At 41.1% G+C, this 12,057-nt stretch overlaps 1 protein-coding gene across 1 annotated transcript; it reads left to right on the top strand.

The window, feature by feature from the left end:
• Positions 1-9,911: 9,911 nt before the first annotated feature.
• Positions 9,912-10,656, top strand: LOC123108232 (uncharacterized; the record flags this gene model as incomplete). Its single annotated transcript, XM_044530062.1, has 1 exon — positions 9,912-10,656. A coding segment is annotated over one exon (498 nt), but the record flags the coding sequence as incomplete, so codon positions are not given.
• Positions 10,657-12,057: the final 1,401 nt, after the last annotated feature.

Below are 12,057 nucleotides of genomic sequence, written 5' to 3'. Positions count from 1 at the left end.
TGAAGTTTTTATCATTTTCTTTTGTTTTTTTCAAAACTGAAATGGCGATACACAGGGGGTAGAGTTTGACAAATGGGCCCTTTAGTCCCGGTTTGAGACACGAACCGGGACAAAAGGGCATCACACCCTTTAGTCCCGGTTCGTGTTTCAAACCGGGACTAAAGGTCGAGTCAAGACAAAAACATGTGCCAACCCCTATGCATAAGTTCACAAGGTCACAGAACTCGCAAGTTGATCACCAAAACATACATCAAGTGGATCATGTGAATATCCCATTGTCACCACAGATAAGCACATGAAGACATACATCAAGTGTTCTCAAATCCTTGAAGACCCAATCCGATAAGATAACTTCAAAGGGAAAACTCAATTCATCACAGGAAAATACAGGGGGGGAAGCATCGTAAGATCCAACAATAATAGCAAAGCTCGCGGTACATCAAGATCGTGCCAAATCAAGAACATGAGAGAGAGAGAGAGAGAGATCAAACACATAGCTACTGGTACATACCCTCAGCCCCGAGGGTGAACTACTCCCTCCTCGCCATGGAGAGCGTCGGGATGATGAAGATGGCCGTCGGTGATGATTCCTCCCTCTGGCAGGGTGCCGGAATAGGGTCCCGATTGGTTTTTGGTGGCTACAGAGGCTTGCGGCAGTGGAACTCCAGATCTAGGTTATTTTCTGAAGATTTCTGTATTTATAGGAATTTTTGGCGTCGGTCTCACGTCAGGGGGTTCTACGAGTCGTCCACGAGATAGGGGGACGCGCCCAGGGGGTAGGGCGCTCCCTCCACCCTCGTGGCCAGCTTGGGACTCTTCTGGCCCAACTCTTTTACCCCAGGGGCTTCTTTTGGTCCATAAAAAATCATCAAAAGTTGGCACGTCAATTGGACTCCGTTTGGTATTCCTTTTCTGTAAAACTCAAAAACAAGGGGAAAACATAAACTAGCACTGGGCTCTAGGTTAATAGGTTAGTCCCAAAAATCATATGAAATAGCATATAAAACATCCTAGATGGATAATATAATAGCATGGAACAATCAAAAATTATAGATACGTTGGAGACGTATCAAGCATCCCAAGCTTAACTCCTGCTCGTCCTCGAGTAGGTAAATTATAAAAATAGAATTTTTGATGTGGAATGCTACCTAACGTATTTATCCATGTAATTCTCTTTATTGTGGCAAGAATATTCAGATCCATAAGATTCAAAACAAAAGTTTAATATTGACATAAAAATAATAATACTTCAAGCATACTAACAAGGCAATTATGTCTTCTCAAAATAACATGGCCAAAGAAAGCTTATCCCTACAAAATCATATAGTCTGGCTATGTTGCATCTTCATCACACAAAATATTCAAATCATGCACAACCCTAATGACAAGCCAAACAATTGTCTCATACTTTTGATGTTCTCAAACTTTTTCAACTTTCATGCAATACATGAGCGTGAGCCATGGACATAGCACTATCGGTGGAATAGAATGGTGGTTGTGGAGAAGACAAAAAGGAGAAGATAGTCTCACATCAACTAGGTGTATAAACGGGCTATGGAGATGCCCATCAATAGATATCAATGTGACTGAGTAGGGATTGCCATGCAACGGATGCACTAGAGCTATAAGTGTATGAAAGCTCAAAATGAAACTAAGTGGGTGTGCATCCAACTTGCTTGCTCATGAAGACCTAGGGCATTTGAGGAAGCCCATCGTTGGAATATACAAGCCAAGTTCTATAATGAAAAATTCCCACTAGTATATGAAAGTGACAACATAGGAGACTCTCTATCATGAAGATCATGGTGATACTTTGAAGCACAAGTGTGGTAAAAGGATAGTAGCATTGCCCCTTCTCTCTTTTTCTCTCATTTTTTTTTGTTTTTTGGGCCTTCCCATTTTTTGGCCTTTCTCTTTTTCCTCACATGGGACAATGCTCTAATAATGAAGATCATCACACTTTTATTTACTTACAACTCAAGAATTACAACTCGATACTTAGAACAAAATATGACTCTATATGAATGCCTCGGTGGTGTACTGGGATGTGCAATGAATCAAGAGTGACATGTATAAAATAATTATGATCGGTGGCTTTGCCACAAATACAATGTCAACTACATGATCATGCAAAGCAATATGCCAATGATGAAGCGTGCCATAATAAACAAAACGGTGGAAAGTTGCATGGCAATATATCTCAGAATGGCTATGGAAATGCCATAGTAGGTAGGTATGGTGGCTGTTTTGAGGAAGGTATATGGTGGGTTTATGGTACCGGCGAAAGTTGCGAGGTACTATAGAGGCTAGCAATGGTGGAAGGATGAGAGTGCGTATAATCCATGGACTCAACATTAGTCATAAAGAACTCACATATTTATTGCAAAAGTCTATTACTATCAAAACAAAGTACTACGCGTATGCTCCTAGGGGGGTAGATTGGTAGGAAAAGACCATCGCTCCTCCCCGACAGCCACTCATAAGGAAGACAATCAATAAATAAATCATGCCCCGACTTCATCACATAACGGTTCACCATATGTGCATGCTACGGGGTTCACAAACTTTAAAACAAGTATCTCTCAAATTCACAACTACTCCACTAGCATGAATCTAATATCACCATCATCATATCTCAAAACAATCATAAAGAATCAAACTTCTCATAGTATTCAATGCACTTTATATGAAAGTTTTTATTATACCCATCTTGGATGCCCATCATATTAGGACTAGTTAAAAGACTCTCAAAATAATATAAGTGAAGCATGAGAGTTCATCTATTTCTTCAAAATAAAACTACCGTCGTGCTCTAAAAGATATAAGTGAAGCACTAGAGCAAATGACAAACTACTCCGAAAGATATAAGTGAAGATCAATGAGTAGTCGAGTAATTATGCAACTATGTGAGGACTCCTTAACATTTAAGAATTTCAGATCTTGGTATTTTATTAAGACAACAAGCAAAATAAAATAAAATAAAATGACGCTCCAAGCAAAACACATATCATGTGGTGAATAAAAATATAGCTCCAACTAAAGTTACTAATGAACGAAGACGAAAGAGGGGATGCCATCCGGGGCATCCCCAAGCTTAGGCTCTTGGTTGTCCTTGAATATTACCTTGGGGTGCCTTGGGAATCCCCAAGCTTAGGCTCTTTCCACTCCTTATTCCATAGTCCATTGAATCTTTACCCAAAACTTGAAAACTTCACAACATAAAACTTAACAGAAAACTCGTAAGCTCCGTTGGTATAAGAAAATAAATCACCACTTAGGTACTGTTGTGAACTCATTCTAAATTCATATCGGTGTAATATCTATTGTATTCCAACTTCTATATGGTTCATACCCTCTGATACTACTCATAGATTCATTAAAATAAGCAAACAACACAATGAAAATAGAACATGTCAAAAACAAAACAGTCTGTAGTAATCTGGAGATTTCGAATACTTCTGTAACTACAAAAATTCTGAAAAATTAGGACGACCAGGATAAAAAGTATATGATCTACTGTAGTTGGAATTGTTATTTTATCGCTCTTTGGTTAAAAAAATGATAATTATTTTCGTGAGCGCATACTTTCTGTTTTTATCAGCAAGATCAAACAACAATCACCCAAGAATATCCTAAAGGCTTTACTTGGCACTTTACTAAAACAAAAGCTATAAAACATGATTACTAAAATAGATTAATCATGAGTACATACAAAAAACAGTAGGGGTAAATGTTGGGTTGCCTCCAACAAGCGCTTTTCTTTATTGCCTCTTTAGTTAGGCATGATGGTTTCAATGTTGCTCGCATAAAAGATAAGAATTGAAACATAAAGAGAGCATCATGAAGAATATGACTAGCACATTTAAGTCTAACCCACTTCCTATGCATAGGGATTTTGTGAGCAAACAATTTATGGGAATAAGAATCAACTAGCATAGGAAAGCAAAACAAGCATAACTTCAAAACTTTAAGCACATAGAGAGGAAACTTGGTATTATTGCAATTCCTACAAGCATATATTCCTCCCTCATAATAATTTTCAGTAGCATCATGAATGAATTCAACAATATAACTATCAATAAAGCATTCTTTTCATGAGCCACAAGCATATAATTTTTATTACTCTCCACATAAGCAAAATTCTTCTCATTCGGAATAGTGGGAGTATCATAAGAAACTCGAATACTATAAATTGTTTCCACATTAAAAGAGTAATGTTCAGAAAAAGGGTAATCATAATCATGACAAGTTTTTTAAATATAATCATCACTACTTTTTATAACATAAGTATCATTACAATAATCATGATAAGTAGCAACTTTGTTCTCATCATAATCAATTGAAACCTCTTCCAAGATAGTGGAATCATTACTAAATAAAGTCATGACCTCTCCAAATCCACTTTTATAATTATCACAATAAGATTCAACACCCTTGAAAATAGTGGGATCATTACTCCCTAAAGTTGACACTCTTCCAAACCCACTTCCATCAATATAATCATCATACATAGGAGGCATGTTATCATCATAATAAATTTGCTCATCAAAACTAGGGGGACAAAAGATATCATCTTCATCAAACATAGCATCCCCAAGCTTGTCACCTTGCATATCATTAGCATCATGGATATTCAAATAATTCATACTAACAACATTGCAATCGTGCTCATTATTCAAAGATTTAGTGCCAAACATTTTAATGCATTCTTCTTTTAACACTTTGGCACAATTTTCCTTTCCATCATTTTCACGAAAGATATTAAAAAGATGAAGCATATGAGGCAACCTCAATTCCATTTTTTGTAGTTTTCTTTAATAGACTAAACTAGTGATAAAACAAGAAGCAAAAAGATTCGATTGCAAGATCTAAAGATATACCTTCAAGCACTCGCCTCCCTGGCAACGACGCCAGAAAATAGCTTGATGTCTACTACACAACCTTCTTCTTGTAGACGTTGTTGGGCCTCCAAGTGCAGAGGTTTGTAGGACAGTAGCAATTTTCCCTCAAGTGGATGACCTAAGGTTTATTAATTCATGGGAGGCGTAGGATGAAGATGGTCTCTCTCAAATAACCCTGCAACCAAATAACAAAGAGTCTCTTGTGTCTCCAACACACCCAATACAATGGTAAATTATATAGGTGCACTAGTTCGGCGAAGAGATGGTGATACAAGTGCAATATGGATGGTAGATATAGGTTTTTGTAATCTGAAAATATAAAAACAACAAGGTAACTAATGATAAAAGTGAGCACAAACGGTATTGCAATGCTTCGAAACAAGGCCTAGGGTTCATACTTTCACTAGTGCAAGTTCTCTCAACAATAATAACATAATTGGATCATATAACTATCCCTCAACATGCAACAAAGAGTCACTCCAAAGTCACTAATAGCGGAGACCAAACGAAGAGATTATTGTACGATACGAAACCACCTCAAAGTTATTCTTTCCGATCAATCCATTGGGCTATTCCTGTAAGTGTCACAAACAGCCCTAGAGTTCGTAGTAAAATAACACCTTAAGACACAAATCAACCAAAACCCTAATGTCACCTAGATACTCCAATGTCACCTCAAGTATCCACGGGTATGATTATATGATATGCATCACACAGTCTCAGATTCATCTATTCAACCAACACAAAGAACTTCAAAGAGTGCCCCAAAGTTTCTACCGGAGAGTCAAGACGAAAATGTGTGCCAACCCCTATGCATAAGTTTACAAGGTCACAGAGCTCGCAAGTTGATCACCAAAACATACATCAATTGGATCACGTGAATATCCCATTGTCACCACAGATAAGCACATGCAAGACATACATCAAGTGTTCTCTAATCCTTAAAGACTCAATCCGATAAGATAACTTCAAAGGGAAAACTCAATTCATCAGAAGGAAATAGAGGGGGAGAAATATCATAAGATCCAACTATAATAGCAAAGCTCGCGGTACATCAAGATCGTGCCAAATCAAGAACATGAGAGAGAGAGAGAGAGATCAAACACATAGCTTCTGGTACATACCCTCAGCCCCGAGGGTCAACTACTCCCTCCTTGTCATGGAGAGCGCCGGGATGATGAAGATGGCTGCCGGCGATGATTCCCCCCTTCGGCAGGGTGCAGGAACAGGGTCCCGATTGGTTTTTGGTGGCTACAGAGGCTTGCAGCGGCAAAACTCCCGATCTAGGTTATTTTCTGGAGGTTTCTGTATTTATAGCAATTTTTGGCATTGGCCTCACGTCAGGGGGGTCTCCGAGTCGTCCACGAGATAGGGGGACGCGCTCAGGGGGGTAGGGCGCGCCCTCCACTCTTCTGGCCCAACTCTTTTACTCCGGGGGCTTCTTTTGGTCCATAAAAAACGTCAATTGGACTCCGTTTGGTATTCCTTTTCTGTAAAACTCAAAAACAAGGAAAACAGAAACTGGCACTGGGCTCTAGGTTAATAGGTTAATCCCAAAAATCATATAAAATAGCATATAAAACATCCTAGATGGATAATATAATAGCATGGAACAATCAAAAATTATAGATACGTTGGAGACATATCAATATACATGATTAGATGAGACAGAGGAACAACTTAAACAATACTACATCACAAATTATTATAAATACCTTTCTGGTCCAATCAAAGATAGTCGGATTTTACTAGATGAGCTGAGATAGTGAGATGTAGTATTCTCTTGAGAAAATGATTTTTCCACCACTGACTTCACAGAAGAAGAGGTAAAGCAGGCAATTTTTCAAATGGGGCTCAAAGGCCTCGGTCCTAATGGTTTCAGGCTGAGTTTTACTAGATTTTTTGGGAAGTCATCAAGGATGATCCTTGCCTTTAGCTTTCGTAAAGCCTGCTTACCACTCCATAGTTTTATCGTGTGATCACCTTACTACCGAGGAGACAGGAAGCAAAGTAAAATTCAACAATATAGACCTATATACTCCTTACGTCCCAAAAAGCTTGTCGCTCTTTTTGGAATGGAGAGAGTACATGTTGTCATACTCATCCTGATTCAATCTTGCCTAGTTAGCATTCCCAATTATCTATTGTCCTTCTTCAAATCCCCCAAGTGGGCCACTAAGATGATCAATACTTAGATGACTCACTGCTTTTGGAATGGATTTTGGCAGTCTTGGGATACCTAATCTCAAGGACGTCAACATGTGTTTATTGGGATCCTGGATCAAAAGATATTGTGAAGGAGATGGCAAACTCTAGAGTGCAGTTCTGGCCTATCTATACCATTGTAATGAATCTTCTAAAGCTATTTCGTAAGTTTGGGATGGCCGCCAGCTCAATCTTACTTTTAAAAGAAATTTGATGACTGACTTGGGAGCTCTGGTTCCAAATTTTAGAGATGGCTAAGAGTATTAATTTGATCGAAGAGATTTTTTTTAATCTAGCAACTAGAAAACAGTGGTCACTACTCAACTAGTTTCTCATATCGTATTATCAATTTTAGCCCCCCCCCAATTCACATTGTTGTGTTTTGTCTCATAATAAACCTATGACTACAGATAACCCTAGAAAATGACATACTTTCAAATCTTTAGAATGTGTCTTTTTGTAGTGAACATGAAACCATCAAACATCCTTTTTTTACTGTGTAGTAGCTAGAAACATCTGGTAAGTCATCCGAGATCTTTTTGGAGCTCAGGTTGGGTTTTCTTTTCTTTCAGTGGCCAAGTTTTGGGTAGCTAATAGTAGTATTTCTGCTTTAAACACTATTTGTACTGGATGATTCTATCATCAGATCAGAGTAGACATAGGTTGGATATTTTCTCCACTTCCCCGTCTGACCTCCTGAGGAAGCCTCTGTCCATACTGGATATTCTTTCACCGATCACATCTCCTCTTGTCCAGCATTCGACTAGAGTTTTCTAGGGGACAGTGAAGATTTCTGGTCACTGGTGAGGCCTTCTAAGGTTGCAACAATGGTCCAAAGCCCCGTTTCCCAACTGGAGATCTGCTGGTCTCCACAGCCATCCGCGCTCCCCCTCTGAAGGCTAGGTAGCCTCCTTTGAAGCTCAAGCTTAAAGAGGTGTGAACAAGAGATATGAAGCAAAAATGCAGGTCTTTTCAAACACATGCGTGCATTTCAGAGGAACTTGTATCTTCTTGATGGCTGCTACTACCATTACTCACTTTAGTTATGTTGTCGTTTTAAGTATCTTAAACTCACAGCTCGACTTTGAACAACTTTTCATAGCTCCTCCCTGTTTGACTAAAATACTTTTTGCCGTAAGAAGAGGTAAGCAGACAATTTTTCAAATGGAGCTGAAAAGAGGTTGGATTGCCGGCAAGTGTGTACTTTTATCAGAGTCTTTGACAACCCAGCAAGGGTGATATTATGACCCCTTACGCAGATTATAAGGCAAGCTTACCATTCCATACTTTAAGTTTTGGTGTGATAACCTTATTGCCAAAGATAGGAAGCTAATAAAATTTGACATGGACCAATATGCTTGTTACCATTAGAATAGGTGTTCAGACAATTTTCTGAGTCAAATGCGTAAAACCACCACACTAAAGGATGGGTTTGCAGAAAGAATAGTTCAACAATTTTTTGGTAAAAATATACCATGTTACGGTAATTGTTTTTGCGTAAACCACCGATCGCAGATTAGAGCGCTTAGAGAATGTTTCTGATAGACGGTTCCCACTCGCCAGGAGCTGAATTGGCAAAGAAAATCCCCATGGGCACTTTTGACTAGTCAAAATGCCCTTCTTCAGCATCGTTGAACCTGCTCGAAGACCATGTGATTGCTCCGCTCGAGGCGAAGAGGTTGCTTCCTAGCTGCGTCGACCCGACGGTGCAGCTTGCTGGAAACTTCGCGCCAGTGTCGGACACGCTGTCCACAATGCAGCTGTGCACTTTCGATATCTAGAAAATCCAATTGTTCCTATGACATCGTTTTTCAAGATGAAGTAGTCATCATAGGACCGGACGCCATTGTAGAGGTGATTGAACAAATTTTTCTGTGTTCGAAAGCGCCGGTGAAAATTGTCCGCGAATAGGGCATCGGGGGCAAAGTAGTTGTCCATGAGTGTCAAATGCCCTCGTGCCCTATTCCGTTCAGCACTCGATGACCCTTGATTGATCCCTTACAATTGTGAACATGCTCTTTCACACTCTCCATGTCTGCAAGGACCTCCTGCATCATCATCGTTTCATCTGCACAATCATCCTCGTTTCCTCCGCATAATCATCCGCGTCGGACATCTCAATGTAGTGCTCGTAGTTGTACTCCATGTCTGAATCAACACTTGTCAGGCGTGTTGACCCCCACAGATAAAATCCGCATGGCTGGATGGTACCTACGCGGTGGATGGACAAGAGGTGTGGAACGGCGACGTAGGCAAAGTGGTGTGGTGACCAGGTGGAGCGATGGAGGTCATGGAGGTCCGGCAAGGACTTGGCGGGCGACCAGGGTGGTACAACAGCGACGTCGGCCATAAAGGAAGCGGATGCAGAGAAGGGGGAAGGGATGGAGACATGGGGCCGGGTGTTGTTTTGGGTGGCCAAAGTGTCGGAGTCCTACTTTAGGAGGTCTGAGCTCCCGTAAAGCGTAAAGCATCCCTAGCTTGCTTCCGCTTTACGGCATTGGCCTGCGAACCGATGTGAGATAGTGTTATACGGCAAACTGCGTCCAGGCAGTTTGGTCCAGAAATTGATTTGGATGTCTGCTTTGAAAATGCCCTAACAGCATCTTTAGCAGATTCAGCAAAACAGCCTCCCACAAAAACCGGTGCTCGAGCAGAATAGATCCCTTAACGCGTGAATGCGTCTGTCACTTCCGGGATATTGACGTTAATCTGCAGTAGGTTAAATCCCGTGTGCCACACCTCTCTGGTATAAACGCATTGCACCGAGAGTTCTTGTTCTTGAGTCACACAGACTCCACGTCGTGACCGGACAAGAGCTCGGTGGATTGGGACCGTCGATTCCTGATCGGACGGAACTCAACGGCATGCCGTTGTGCGCCTATAGTCTCGTTCCCCAATCCGTTTCCTCCCATGGCGGCACAAATCACAACTCCGATTCTACCCCTGCTTCCTACCCCGTGCCGTCGCCTGCTCCGGAGCCTTGGGGAGCTAAAGCCGATGGGGCCTTCTCGCACCAGATCCCGTCGGCTCGTGGTCGCCTGCGCAGCCTCCGGCGGTGGGCCGCCGGCGGAGAAGCCGCCCCAGGGACCCTCCCTGCCGCCGCTGTCGGAAATACGTTGGGGGCAGCTGCTGGCGCCGTCCCCGGACAACGCTGCGGCCGTGGCGCTGACGGCCGCGCTGGTCTGGGCCGGCGCAGCTCTGCTGCTGCAGCTGGTACTCATCTCCGCCTCCATCTTCGCCGCCGCCCTCAAGTACTCCTTCGTGGCCGCGCTCCTGCTCTTCGTCCTCATCGCGCTCCTGTGAGTGGCGCGTGCTCCCTCCTTCTCATCCGTCCGCGACTCCACCCCTGCACGCGCTTTGCAGAACATTTCCTAATTATTTTAGCTGGAAACATTTCCTAGTTTTATTACTTGTGTGTGCTTAGCCCGCCGGACTAAACTGCGTCAAAATTCCATTCGCCGCTGTGGCATCTTGTGTCATGTGCAACTTGCAATGAAATATATGTATATGTATACTCAGCAAGGAATAAGGACTTGTTTTGAAATGTGAACTCGCTGACAGTTTAGTTCAATTTTGCTTGATTAAGAGAGTTTTTAATTCGACACAAAGCAATACGTGGTACTTACAAGGCGACAGGCCAAAAAAGAAAACAGATGATTGTGATTGTTTATATGTTTTTTCACTACTAGTGGACCAATTCACACAGTCATGTCAAGTACATTTTAATTTATGAGAAATCCGATAAACATAGAAATTCGATAACGGCCAAACATTCGGGATTTCGTCATGGCAAATCGAATGTTTTCGATGGCAAGTTTAGTGACGCGAGGACGACAACTTTAGTTGACAAGCATTGCAACTTCGTGCTTCAGTTTAATTTTGCCAGAAAATTGCCGTGTGTCAACTAACTTGTCATCCATGCGTCACTAGAATTGCCATCGAAAACATTTAATTTGTCATGGTTAAATTCCGAACATTCGGGATTTATCATGTCCCTAAACATATTCGGGAGGCACACACCAAAAGACAGTAACAAGGGTAGTTCACGAACTAGTTCGAAGAGAAACAGTTTTTGTTGGTAACTTGATGTGTTGAATATGGGGATCCAACAAATATTGAGCGCATAGTCATGATTTCCTTTTTCTTTCACCTGGACATTGGGAACAAAGGGGATAATCAACAACCATATCATCTGCAAACTTTTTGCACATTTGTTTATGGGAACAGTAAGAGAGGGCCTCAGGGCCTTACTAAGCATTTTTGTCCATCTACAATAGAACTGTTCAGTGTTGTGCTGATCTTACCTAATAATATCATAATACCAATTCTGGTGCTTATAACGTTGGTCAATATTGTTAATCCACAGAAAAAGTGCAGCAGATATACTGGTGACAAACTTGAATATAAAAGGTTCTGTTAAACAGTGGGAAAATAACACTGATTAAAGTTTGTTTTACCGGTGAAGGACTATGCTTTTCAGTAAGAACTGAATTCTATGTTATATGATTTTGAGGAAACTATCAAACATGCCTGTGTGTTGCAACAAAAGTAAAATTGATGTTTCGTGCATAGTATAACGTTTTGTGCAGAGCACGATGTCCCATGACGCCGGATTAACTACGAGGAACATGCTAGTTGTCCCGTTTACAAAAACTTTCAAGTTTCAACAATGCGGCATTTGAATAGTGGCACCTAGTGGCAAGAAGACGCACACTAAGGTCTTGAAAAAAATTGCATGGATTAATATAGAAATAGAGACGAACATAAAAAATAGCACGCAGATGTTTAACAGTGCCGGAATTACTATGAAGAACATGCTAGTAATTGTCTCATCTACAAAAACGTTCAACAGCGCAGCATCAGAATAGTGGCACCCAGTGGCACGAAGACGCACACAAAGGTCTTGTAGAAATGCACGTGTTAATATAGATAATAGAGAAATACAAATGAA

The sequence above is a fragment of the Triticum aestivum genome, chromosome 5A, assembly GCF_018294505.1.
Source record: "Triticum aestivum cultivar Chinese Spring chromosome 5A, IWGSC CS RefSeq v2.1, whole genome shotgun sequence".
Taxonomy (NCBI): Eukaryota; Viridiplantae; Streptophyta; class Magnoliopsida; order Poales; family Poaceae; genus Triticum; species Triticum aestivum.
Note: the sequence above shows the minus strand (reverse complement) of the source record. Positions and strands in the feature narration are given on the sequence as shown.